Source organism: Pogona vitticeps, chromosome 6 (assembly GCF_051106095.1).
Source record: "Pogona vitticeps strain Pit_001003342236 chromosome 6, PviZW2.1, whole genome shotgun sequence".
Taxonomy (NCBI): Eukaryota; Metazoa; Chordata; class Lepidosauria; order Squamata; family Agamidae; genus Pogona; species Pogona vitticeps.
This window is the reverse complement of record NC_135788.1, coordinates 97,796,255-97,809,364: the sequence shown is the minus strand read 5'-3', so window position 1 is coordinate 97,809,364 and position 13,110 is coordinate 97,796,255. Positions and strand designations below refer to the sequence as shown.

Genomic DNA, 13,110 nt, shown 5'->3' with positions numbered 1-13,110 from the left:
CTTTACATGGGGATACAGGATTGTAGTATCCCAGATTCCCACAAGTTTCATGGACTAGGGGTCTTAACTGCTATGGCCACTGCTGGCTGGGGATCATGAAGGTTTTTTTTAGTCCAACACATCTGGGGGGACACTAGGTTGCGGAAGGCAAATGTGTCCTGGCACAAAGAAGTGGGGCAGCTCATAGTCTAATCAGGGTGATTTCTTGCCCCAAAATCTTCAAGTCCTCTCCTCAGAACACAGGCTGCTCATGTAGAGGAAAATGTTCTGTAAGAAATTTATTTATTTATTTATTTATTTATTTTATATCCCGCCTATCTGGTCGTGTGAGGACCACTCTAGGCGGCTAACAACATAAAAGTAATACAATAATATACATATAACCATTTTACATAACGAAAATGAAAAAAAATACTAAACAAAATGGGAGAGCTATAGGAGAAGGGAAAAGTCGTCAGGAGTTATCTGTTGGGAAGGCCTGCCTAAACATCCATGTTTTTAATTGTTTCTTACAAATACCCAGCGAGGGAGCCTGAAGGAATGAACTAAATTCCTTGAATAAATATTTGTCTTTATGACATTGAGAGCATAATCAGCAGAATATTGTTTCTGCTTGAAAGGAAATATAAAACTAGAAGTGGGGTTCTGGAGGAAAACATTTACTGATGTTGGGGAAATAGATTGCAACAGCCAGAGGTCACGGCAGAAGATGCAGATACTCTGTAAATGATTATTCATACATTGCCTCGTGTCTCCTCTTTTTCATTTTGTTTCATGTTTTTAATTTTATGTTAACCACCTCATTTATCCCATGGAGGACTGGAGACCACAGCCTTTGAGGAGGGTGGTGGTGTCATGGTTGCTCAGATATTATCTTTTGCGATTGCTAATAGCCATTACTAGGTGATCAATCAATTGAATCATTTGAACTAGAAGATGTCCTCCTGATAACTATTTGGCGGATTGGGAAAGACCCAAAAATAGTCCCCTCCTCCCAAAAACCAAGCTGAACTCAAATGGAGTATGTGGGAAAAATCACAATGATTTGGAGCCAGGTGGCAGTTAAATTGCAATATACTGTAATTGGAGAACTAAATTGGCCAGACTTGAACATGCTTCAGATGCAGTTGCTGGCGTTGGAGACCTGATATGAGAATAGCATTTGCTTATTTGCTTCTGCTCCTCTCTACTTATATATATATATATATAAGTATATATATATGTGCAGAAAACAAAAAAAAATTACAGAGAGCAGGAGACAATCTGAAGCGGCAGTCACCACTGTCTGTGGAGTCCTTCTGTATGAACTGGAAACCTGGGCCAGAAACAAAATGTAAAGATAGTTCATGACTTGAAAATATAAGTTCTTAATTAGATTGGCAGCCAGTACAAATCTTTCAGATCTGGTGTCACGTGGTCTCTCTTAGCAATCACAACACAATAGCCCTAGCTTTGAAATACGTACTAACTGACTTTTAAAAAAAACACCAAAAAAACCAGGACGATTAGTGATACCTTTAATACATTTTATATATTCGAAAACATTTTATTTGGCACAATCTTTGGACTGCAGCCCACTTCCTCTGATGCATCAGCGTTTTGTACTATCTAGCCTGATGGCAAGAGCTGGAGAACTAAAATTTATTTATTTATTTATTTATTTATTTATTTATTTATTTATTTATTTATTTATTTATTTATTTATTTATTTATTTATTTATTTATTTATTTATTGTATTTATACCCCGCCTATCTAGTCATTTCGACCGCTCTAGGCAGCTTCAACATTTGTGTGACATTCTGATTTGCCCTGGGAAATGTTTTGTGAAACTATAATAGTCAAGAGCAACTGCATTTTTGTGCTATTGTTTTTCCCTACCCCAGTCAGCTCTCTGAATTGCAAAAAACCAAAATGAAACAAACCCTGCCTTTTGGGCAGGACAAACACTACTAGACACCAAGAATCAAATGTATTAGTGACTTAAAGTAACCTGGATGGACATCATAGGATTCATCGAATTTTCTTGCTTTAAAAGAAAAAACATGGACAGGGTATGTTTATTTAAAAAAAACTCTCCATACAATTGTCGTGCACCTAACATGCAAAACTGTCATTCTTGTTTATTTCTCCTGCTCCCTTTCTTATTAGGCTAGGACCAAAGAATTACTGTGAGTGCATCAAATCCGACAAGATGGAAGCCTACCAGCTGGAAAACTTCATCGATAAAGATAAACTTGCTCCCCTCACAGAAAGACGAGAAAAGGAGTTCAGTGATTATCAAAGAAGGTAACTTTAGGTCTCAATCTGTGCAGCATATTCTGGGATAGAAATCAGGCTGGATGGTACCCGCACATGGCTTATCTAGGTTACATTCAAGAAGGAAACAAAATATTTGGGTGACCAAAGAGCAGAACGTAATGCTGGTACTAATAGAAGGGATTGCGGATTTGAAACCAAACTTTCCTCCATGCTGTAATTCCTGCTGAAAATCCTTGTGAATTTCTTCTGGACCTTCTATAGGTTTGGAAACTTCAGTGGTTCCAAAACACAGCAGCCTGATGGGTAACAGGGACTGTGTATGTGCTTTGTTCTAGATATTCCTTCGTGAATAAAGATGTCCTTGTTGCTCAGCCAAACATTCCTTTAAGCTATCCCATACAAGGAGCTGAGGTGATGCCTCTGCACACCATTGTGATTCCAGGTACTGTATGTTAATTTAAATTGCTGTCTGAATAATTAAAAGAGGAAGAGGATTTCCTGATCAATAACATCATTTGTCATTGGAAGAAGAGAAATTCTAATTTGACTGATAGGGTTGGTCCAAGATATATTGCTGCCAGAAGTAAAGGATGAGATGGTGTGCCACCCTCACATTTCCACAGAGCGAAGCCAATTGGTCTGACAGTTGGATAACGTTCCTTCAACACTAGCATTGGGACAATATATTTCACTACGCCTCAGGGCACAGACAGGCTTCAGGGCAGAATGCTCTGTCCTCCCATGCCTCTCTCCTGTTCCAGATCCCTGAGTATCTGCTGCCTGATGCAGGTGACTGCATCACTCTGACAAACGATAGAACCGGCCCAAGAAAATGTGCAGAATCCATAGTAACGTGGGCAGATCTTGATATAGACTTCCATTTTCCATGTACAAAAAAAAAAAAAAAGATTTGGCCTGCTGGTTCTATCCTTGGAGAGTATTGTCTGACACTTTTGGGCACTTTTGAAACATAATATTGTGCCATGCTATTGTTTTGAATTGAGTGTCTGTTTGCTTTTTCTTCTTGAAGGCCTTGGTTTCCATGGAGCAAGTACAGAAGGACACAAGGTGAGGTGATATTTCATAAAGCTCTGACATAACAGGTGGTAGTGCTCCAGGCTAGACATTGTAATGGGGAGGGGGAGAGGGGCACATTCCTTTCGAGAAGTGTGAGAAACAAGAGTGAGGAAGGGCGCAGACTCAGGCTATGAAAACGGCATGCTTCTTGAATGTTGAACCAGTTGCAGTGGGTGGGTAGGGGACATGGGAGAAAATCTTTTATCTCGCCACTAATCGCAAAGAAGCTGTATTTTCTTGACTGGTTCTTGTTTATTTTAATGAGACTTATTCAGGCCCATAGTAGGCTTCGTGTGCCTCTGCCACGCTTTTCCTCTCTAATGTTCTATTCCACTGTCTGCTACAGCTGCCAAGACTCCACCATCTAATTTGATAAACAAAAGAGGACAATAAATCTTTCCGCTGTTAAAGATTGTGAGATAGTTGGCAAACTCTCTGTAACATATGTAGGTTAAAGACATCATAAGGGAGGAGAGGTAAGTTGAGGTAGATAAAAGGGACGCACGAGAGTGAGTGAGAGCGAGCAGTTTTACAAGTTCGGTAGAAAGACAGTACTAGGAGTAGGTTAATGCTCTGAACTTGGAGCATCAAGGGTGTCAGTCTCCTAGGTGTGTGAATGGCTGGCAAATCCAGGTTCAGTTTAAAAATAAAGAACTGTTGGGAGGAAGATCAGTGGCCTGGAATTATTTCCCAGCTGCACATATAAGAATCCTACCACATCTGGGGGGATTTCTGAGACAGTTTAGTTGGGGTCTCAGCTGCTTCAACCCATCCCTTGAGCAAAGTCTCACTACACTGCACAGGTATTTCCACAGAAGCATCATTTTCCTTCGGTCTCAGAACTGCGACTCACAACCTATCTCCTGAGAGTTATCAGTTCTTTCACGGCTCTTTCAGATCCATGTTATTCATTTCCCTATACCCCTCAGTTTTACCTTTAGTCTGGTTTAGATAAGGAGAAGGTATTTCCTTGTCCCTAAAGGTTTTTTCTCTATCTCTTGCTGTTCTCGCTTTCTACAAAAACTACAGGTGATTCTTCAGGCATCCTTTGGTGGGCTGAATACTCTTGCTGATGTTTCTGAAGATGTGGTGCAGGGACGAGGGGAGAAAGAACTGATTATCTCCACTGCCCATGTGGCACTGCTGAATCACATCTTGCAGCATGTCACATACACAAGTACAAAATACCTACTTGATGTAGTGGACATGGGTGAGTTAGTCCTGCTATGTCTGGAGAAGCCTTCCCACTCAGAGCTGAGAAAAAGATAATTTTATTATTGTTATTAGTATTGTTGTTGTTGTTTGTTATTGTTATTAAACTTCAGGCAGAGTCAAAATTATAAAATATTGGTATTATCTAACAGATACAAGTTTTAACCAAAACCAGAAGTATATGTTAAATATCAGGGCAGTGTGTGTGCTGTTCCTAATATTGCCATTTTTGTAGCTCTGATGGTGTGATTTCTGAGATCTGCAACTGCTTATAGCATTGTGTGAAATTTCTTGATATTGTTCCCCAAGTCCCGATGACTGTGGGGACCACTGAAGTGTGTTTCTTCCAGAGGCGAGGTGTTTCTATTTCCAGGTCTCTGTTATTTGCTAGTTTTTCCAATTCTTTATTTTCAACTCTGGCATCCCTTGGAATTCCAATGTCAATGATCAAAACAATCCTTCATTCTATTACTACTTTGTCTGGTGTGTTATGTTCAAGTTGTCTATTAGTTTGTATCTGGAAACTCCACAAGATCTTGACTTCCTCATTTTCTGACACCTCCTCTACTTGATGTTCCCATGGATTTTTAGAGGCTGGCAAGTTTTGTTTTTTATATTTTTTGCATACTGACCAGTACACTAATTTTGCCACTCCATCATGTCTGGTTTTGTAATCTGTTTCTGCAGTCTGTGGACAGTCACAGGCAAGGTCTGACACAGTTTCATCTTTTTCTTGGCGGACTTGATATTTGCTGTTAGCGCTAATTCTTTGTTGTTGTTGTTACAATCAAAACAATATTTGACTGGTATTATATAGCAAGACATTTTAACAAAATATCTGTAGCCTGTTGCTATTATTATCATTTTTTTGCAGCTCTGCTCACTTTATTTGAAAGATCTGCAAGTCTTTATAATATTTGAGAAAATTGTCTAACATTTACAATTATAAGTTGTTGTTATTATTATTGTTATTGCCGGTGACCACCTGGCACAGCCACTTCAGTTCTGAGAGTTGTAACCTTCCTGAGCTTCGAAACTAAGCAACCGCCTGCTTCACCGCTTGCTTTCTAGTGAGCTTCCGAATTGGAGCCCATCATGTGAAGTTTCCTGTGACCATCCAGCAACCACGCCTTCCTAAACTGTTTGACCCAGGACCAGGTGAGCTTTGGGTCCACACACAAACAGCAACATTGTGAGAGCAGAAATCATTATTGGCTCTTCTGAAACAATATGAGCCAAAGTGGAGCCGTGTAGAATAGCGGACAGGGCATTCGACTTGGGAGAACCATGAAAATGATTGGGTAGTGATCTGTTGAAGATAAAGTTAAATAAATAAATAAAATAAAGAGGAGAGGTATTTAAGCTGCTCCAAGCTCATTGGAGAACAAGTGGGATGTACATGAAATAAATGTAACAAAAGCAAACATTTTATGAATCTAGGTATGAGCATAAGTGCCAAAACATCCCTTTGACATTCCTTCTTCCACTGTGAATCAGCTAGCTTTCTCGTCATATTTATAGCCTCACTTTCCTCCAAGAAGTTCAGGACAGTATATTTGATCCCCTCCCCCCTTTTACTGGCACAACAACCCTGTGAGGTAAATGAGACAGAGAATTATTGGCTGGCCCGAGTTCACCTCTGTGCTTAATGCTTTATTCATCTTCCAGCAATGGTCCGAACAAGGCTACAGAGTATTTATACCCTGGGAGACAAAACCATACATGCCCCACACCCTCCAATTTCATTTTCTTTGTGCTTTAGAGAACAACATTCGCAATCTGGTGACCATCACGACGAAGACTTTCTTGCGCTACCACAAGCTGCGGGTTCTCATCAAGAGCATACGGCAATATTACCCAGATATAACAATCATTGTGGCAGATGACAGTGAACATCCAGAGACAATTCAAGAAGCTAATGTTGAACACTTCATCATGCCCTTTGGAAAGGTGCTCACACACACGAATGTGGCTGGCTTTGTCTTTTAATGCCACCCAACGGGGATTTCCTGACTGTTTGTTCAGCATATATGGCACTGGTGGGGAAAAGCTTGATGGGCAAAGGGGTATATACTGAATATGCCAGCTTTTGCCTGTTCCCCAGCCATTTACAGATTTGGCTCCCTTCCAGCTAACAGAACTTATTAGAGATGAGAGGGGCGGAGTACCTAATAAGCCTAGATGGAGAAGAGATGCAAAGTAAGCTCCTTTGTGGCTTGGAGCTTCTTATAAGGCTGCTATAAGGAACTGAGCTACCCTGCCTATACAGCATAAGAACTAGGCCTTGGGGCAGGACTGGAGAATCTTTGGCCCTTCAGATGGTTTAAACCAGTGGTTCTTAACGTGGGCGATAATGCCCCCCAGGGGGCGATTTCATTTTTCATGGGGGCGGTAGAACAAAAAGGGGCGGCGTGGGGGCGCTGGAGCAGAAGGGGGGTGGTAGGGGGGCGCTGGAGCAAGCCAAACCTGTGAAGATGGCTGCAGCCTTTTTAACAGTGTGAATGAATATATATTTTCCTCCAATTTTAATTTAATTTCAGACTTTTTGTCTTGAAATTTTTAGTTCCTGCAAATTTGTTTTTATGCCCTTTTTATATTTCTTTTTGCGTCTTAAAATTCACTTGCAACTAAATCATTAAATGTTACTTTTTGGGGGGCATTTCATTTTCTTGGAATTTAATTTTGTTTTCAGGGGTCATTGGATTTAAGTGTCTTAAATAAATAAATAAATAAATAAATAAATAAATAAATAAATAAATAAATAAATAAATAAATAAATAAATAAATAACATCAACGCGGGGAGGGGGGCGATGATAACTTCCTCAATGGCTCAAGGGGGCGTTTCTTTCAAAAAGGTTAAGAACCACTGGTTTAAACTACAACTTCCACAGCACCCGCTGGCTATCCTGAATGGAGATGATGGGAATTTTAGGCAAAAAGGTCTGGGGCTGAGTCAAAGGTACCCCAGACCCACCTCAAGAGTTATCACTGGAAAGAAAAGGAGCCATAGTTTTGGTTCTTCCCTCATATTACAGAGCTTTATACCAAAACATAGGTAGCCCAGGGGAAGCAGAGGTATAGTACTGGCTCTTGCACTATTGGAATAGTGTAGAAACAAAGACTGAAGTACAGATATGGCAAGTAAAAGGTAAAGGTAAAGGTTCCCCTTGACAATTTTTGTCCAGTTGTGTTCGACTCTAGGGGGCGGTGCTCATCCCTGTTTCCAAGCCATAGAGCCAGCATTTGTCCAGAGACAATCTTCCGTGGTCACATGGCCAGTGCGGCTTAGACACGGAACGCTGTTACCTTCCCATGCTTTCGAACCGCTAGGTTGGCGGGAGCTGGGACAAGCGACGGGAGCTCACTCTGTTGCGTGGATTCGATCTTACGACTGCTTGGTCTTCTGACCCTGCAGCACAGGCTTCTGCGGTTTAGCCCGCAGTGCCACCACGTCCCTGATATGGCAAGTGGCACATAGATATTTCACATACTGTATATTATTAATGTGTGAGCCTGGCCAGGTCCCCATCCACCTCTCCTACTAAAGCCAGCTGAGCAACATGTGTTTCTGCAGATGTTGTTGGACTGCAACTCCCATCGGCTACAGTCAGCATAGCCAGTAGTGCGGGATGATGGGAGTTGTGTTTGAACAACATGTACAAGCCATGGGCTACCCAACTTTATTTTCAAACCTTGCTTCAAAAGGCTGCACAACTTTCCTGTTGTGGGAAAATTTTAAAACTTGTCAGTGAAACAATTGTCCGTGTTCTTACTCTTGTTTTTGGTTTGTTTCATCATCAGGGCTGGTTTGCAGGAAGAAACTTGGCTATCTCCCAAGTCACAACCAAATACTACCTCTGGGTCGATGATGACTTCTCATTCACTGAGAAAACCAAGATTGAGAAACTGGTGGATGTGTTAGAGAAAACCGACTTGGATGTGGTATGAAATTCAGGCAGTCTTCTCATCCTCCAACTTCCTGGTTTTAATGGGCACTCTACTATTGGCTCAGCCTGATTCTGGACAATGGATTTTAAAATTTTATTTAAATTTTATTTTTCACTGTTTTTCTAGAACAAGCGGTGCTCAACTTGAGAGGGTCTGGGTCTTAATATAATGAGAAATCAATGTTCCCAACATCACCTGGACCACTGTGATCTGTCTGGATCAGTTTCAGCCCAAGTAACTGTTGTTGTCTTTTAGTCGTTAAGTCATGACCGACTCTTCAAGACCCCATGGACCAGAGCATGCCAGGCCCTCCTGTCTTCTACTGCCTCCTGGAGTTGGGTCAAATTCATGTTGGTAGCTTCGATGACACTGTCCAACCAACTCGTCCTCTGTCGTCCCCTTCTCCTCTTGCCTTCACACTTTCCCAACGTCAGGGTCTTTTCCAGGGAGTCTTCTCTTCTCATGAGATGGCCAAAGTATTGGAACACTCAAGTCTGATTTCTTTTAAAATGGATAGGTTTGTTCTCCTTGCAGTCCAGGGGACTCTCAAGAGCCTCCTCCAGCACCACAAAAGCATCAAATTTTTGGCAATCAGCCATCTTTATGGTCCAGCTCTCACTTCCATACATCGCTAGTGGAAAAACCATAGTTTTGACTATGAAGACCTTTGTCGGCAAGGTGATGTCTCTGCTTTTTAAAATGCTGTCTAGGTTTGCCATCGCTTTCCTCCCAAGAAGCAGGTGTCTTTTAATTTCGTGGCTGCCGTCACCATCTGCAGTGATCATGGAGCCCAAGAAAATAAAATCTGTCACTGCCTCCATATCTTCCCCTTCTATTTGCCAGGAGGTGATGGGACCAGTGGCTATGATCTTAGTTTTTTTGATGTTGAACTTCAGACCATTTTTTGCACACTCCTCTTTCACCCTCATTATGAGGTTCTTTAATTCCTCCTCACTTTCTGCTATCAGAGTGGTATCATCTGCATATCTGAGGTTGTTGATATTTCTTCTGGCAATCTTAATTCCGGTTTGGGGTTCCTCCAGTCCAGCCTTTCGCATGATGCATTCTGCATATAAATTAAAAGGGGCTTTAATTTAATCAATTCAAAGCGGTCAGTTAATCTAAACTATAAAAACTGAAAGCCTAGGTCAAGGATTTTCTTTCCGTAGACGTGTTCTTTCTGGTGGTTTAATATTGCCACAGTATATTAACCTCCACAGAACCATATCCTAGGTGGAAGATAATGACGAAGGATTTCTGTTCCCTGGGCCTATGTTGGGAATTACCAAGGGCCAGATTATATGTTATGATTAAATGTGTAATTCCATTTGATGAGTTTGAGTTGTGTTCTTGTATGTTACAAAGTTGTTGGGGATGAGTGGGATGAACTATCAGGATTAGGGGTACAAGGAGTGACACTGACACTGCATTGTTTGAAAAATAATAATCTTGGTGTTGCTATTTGTGGAATGCTCTTCTTAAAGTGGAGTGTGAAAAATAAAGGCCTTCATGCGTAGTGCAGTCCCAGTTCTGACTGCCCCCTTGGTCTCTTTTGATACCTCCTAATTGACAATAACAAATGTAAGCATGGTAAATGCAGTCGCACACTTTACATTTCATGTATTTTGACCATGAGACAGACTAAAATTGTGCTCAGCAAAATTAGAATTGGATCTTTACCCCAGGAGGCTGAGAATGGCAACTTCCTATCCTCACCTCCCAACTTTTTGTTTCCAAAGTAATATTTTAGCATTTTAGGCACTAGCCTTCATTCTGGTTTTCTGAGCTGAGAAAAAAATTATGCTATTATTAAGCCAAGTATGTATGGGCAAACTTCCTACATTTGCAGCTCCACATTACAGGGGAAGATTGCTAGTAACAAATACTGTATGTGACTTTGAGGAAATCTTGTGCAGAATTTGGAAAGGTTCCTATATGTTGGACTATAAAAAGTGAAAAAGCAAAGCATGCTGCTTATATACCACCCCACAGAGCTTAAAGCATTTTCTGGGTGGTTTATAATTTAATTATGCAGGCTACACATCCCCCCAGTCCCTAAGAGCTGGGTACTTAATTTACCTACCTCAGAAGGATGGGAGGCTGAGTGAACCTTGAGCCAGGTACCTGGGACAGAACCCCAGGTCATGAGCAGGGTTTGGGCTGCAGTACTATAGTTTAACCACTGTGCTATGAGTTTCAGTGATGGAGTAGTTAAACTCCCAAAATACTCAGGCCAGCACGATCATGAGGGATTTAAGAGTTATAGAAAAATAATATTTAAACAAAAATCCAAACTGATTTTTCCCCCTTCTGGTGAACTTCTCATTGAAGCCCAAATGAACCCTCATTGGTTAGTGTGCAGACTAAAAAGCAATGATTACACCACTCTTTGTGTCTTCAATGGAATGAACCATGCAAATATCAACAGTTAAAATATGTCTGCAAAATCTGGGTCCACTGCAAGGCTGGCTAGTGCTGATCTGGAGCTTGTATAATTTATAGGTTGGAGGCAGTGTGGACGGAAACGACTACAAGTTTAAGATCATCGTTGAGGAAGGAGAGGGAAGCGGCTGCGTGCATCTCAGACACGGCTCTTACCATCCTTTGGAAGGCTTTCCCAACTGTGTGGTCACCAGTGGTGTGGTCAACTTCTTTCTTGCTCGTACAGAGGAGAGCAGAAGTATTGGATTTGATCCAAAGCTGCTGAGAGTAGCCCACCTAGGTAAGCACATCACCTCTGCACGTAAATATGGTTTTGGCTAAGTCTGTGTAGCATTTTAACACCTGTTGGAAGCATGTACAGTGGACCCTCAACTTACAGACGGCTCAATTTACAGACTTTTCGAGTTACAGACTTTTTCAAAATTTAGCTTCGACTTACAGTTGGAGAATCGACCTGCAGACCAGGAAAAAACCCAAAATGGAACAAAAACGGCCAGTTACGGATTAATCAGTTTTCGATGCATTGTAGGTCAATGGAGACTCGACCTACAGACTTTTCGACCTGCAGCCACTGTTCCAATACGGATTAATTCTGTAAGTAGAGGGTCCACTGTAAAGGGTACAAGTTTCCAGAGTGTGTTTGCATTGCTTGGCAGCATTCATGTTAAACTGTTGTGTTTGTTACTTCTCCCAGTGGCACAGGTAAGTCTAAAGCTGGTGGTTCTTGGTTGCAGCAGGCTACTGCCCTCTAGAAAGAAAACCTCTTGGGCCAGACTGCTCAGATGTAAGGGAGAAAGCAGGGTGGCATGTGGTTTGAGGAGCAGGGGACTCTCAACCTGACACAGTGGTGGTGGGGAAATTGCCCCACAGCTCAGGCTAAAGGATGCCTGTGAGAGAATGATTTCAAAGCTTGCAGTGTTCATTCTTGCTTTATCTCAGGGAGCATAGTGGCCTACAAAAGAACGAGGAAAGCAGGTGTGGATTGTCATGGTAAAAAGAATGAGAACAAAAGGATGCTTACCTCCCACATCTCCCTTGATTAACCCGTAATATTCAAAGGACACAAAACAGGAAAATATCAACTAAAGGAGAATGTCTGGATTTTGCTGTAGGCTTAAGTGGCTTTTTTCAACCACCACCACTAGTTTTTAATGAGAGAAACTACTTCCTCAGGGATGGAAAGGGGAAATGTTACATCCTCCAGCTAAGGCTTTCTGTTCCTCATTTATTCACTTCCATAATATTTAGCTGAGAATTTTGTAGATGGGCTTATCAAATCAAAATATCTAAGCCCTTTCCATATATGTTGTTCACAGTTGTGAGGCATGAATTTGAAAGCTACACTTCTACATTGTAGTGTGACAGTTCTGCAACCTCTTCCCTCTCCAATTCATTCATTAGCTCACCTCCCTTCCAGAGCAGGGACCCAAATCACAGACCTTGAAAAGAGGAAGGCCGTAGATAAGCCTTGGTGCTCCATGTAATCGATATCCCTGGGTGTTGAGACACACATATAGGATGGAATGCTTACATGAACAATATTCCTTATCAGACATCTGTGTTAGGCATCTAAATGGAGTGAGGGGGCTATGGAGGAAGATCATGAAAAGAGCAGAGATTGGAAAGATAAACATTTTTTACTTCAACTTCCAGGATACTCTAGCTAGTGTACCAGCAGGGGGATTTTGGGAATTGTAGTAAAAGAGTTCTACTGTTGAAAAATCTGTGGGTATTTGCAGGTGAGGCTCCTAATACCAATGGTTGCAGGGCATGGATCAGAATTTTGTTCGGTTTACACAGTGCAAGCCAAAATAGCATCACCAGCCTCTGTGACTGTATTGTGTGCTGGTTGTGCACTCAGTTGAGTGCCTGGGTATGCAACATATGGTAGTAAAATTGCAAAAACTGTTGGTCCAATCTTTTATTGGTGTAGTATTTTGCAATAAGATCTTGGCCACGGAGTAGTGATCATCTTTTGCTCTTTAATGGATTTTCTGTGGCGACAGGAATGAGTGGAAAAACAGTGACGGGGCAAGGCAGTGGAGGATGCCAAATCCTGATGCCCCCATAAAATTCAGTGAATGAGGCAAGGCCACAACATGGTAAAATCTTTGTCTGGAGAGTGGAAGCATTCTGCACTTTAATTTGTTCTGTGACTTTCCATTTCCAA

General features: G+C 41.5%; 1 protein-coding gene across 1 annotated transcript in view; it reads left to right on the top strand.

Moving 5' to 3' along the window:
* B4GALNT2 (beta-1,4-N-acetyl-galactosaminyltransferase 2 (SID blood group)) overlaps positions 1-13,110 on the top strand; it is a 32,929-nt gene that overhangs the window by 16,762 nt on the left and 3,057 nt on the right. Inside the window, exons 3-10 of the mRNA XM_073004364.2 lie at positions 2,150-2,287; positions 2,596-2,702; positions 3,291-3,328; positions 4,367-4,547; positions 5,621-5,707; positions 6,312-6,499; positions 8,352-8,492; positions 11,001-11,220. Of these exons, the coding sequence (XP_072860465.2) occupies positions 2,150-2,287; positions 2,596-2,702; positions 3,291-3,328; positions 4,367-4,547; positions 5,621-5,707; positions 6,312-6,499; positions 8,352-8,492; positions 11,001-11,220 (1,100 nt within the window). The remainder of the gene's footprint in view (positions 1-2,149; positions 2,288-2,595; positions 2,703-3,290; positions 3,329-4,366; positions 4,548-5,620; positions 5,708-6,311; positions 6,500-8,351; positions 8,493-11,000; positions 11,221-13,110) is intronic.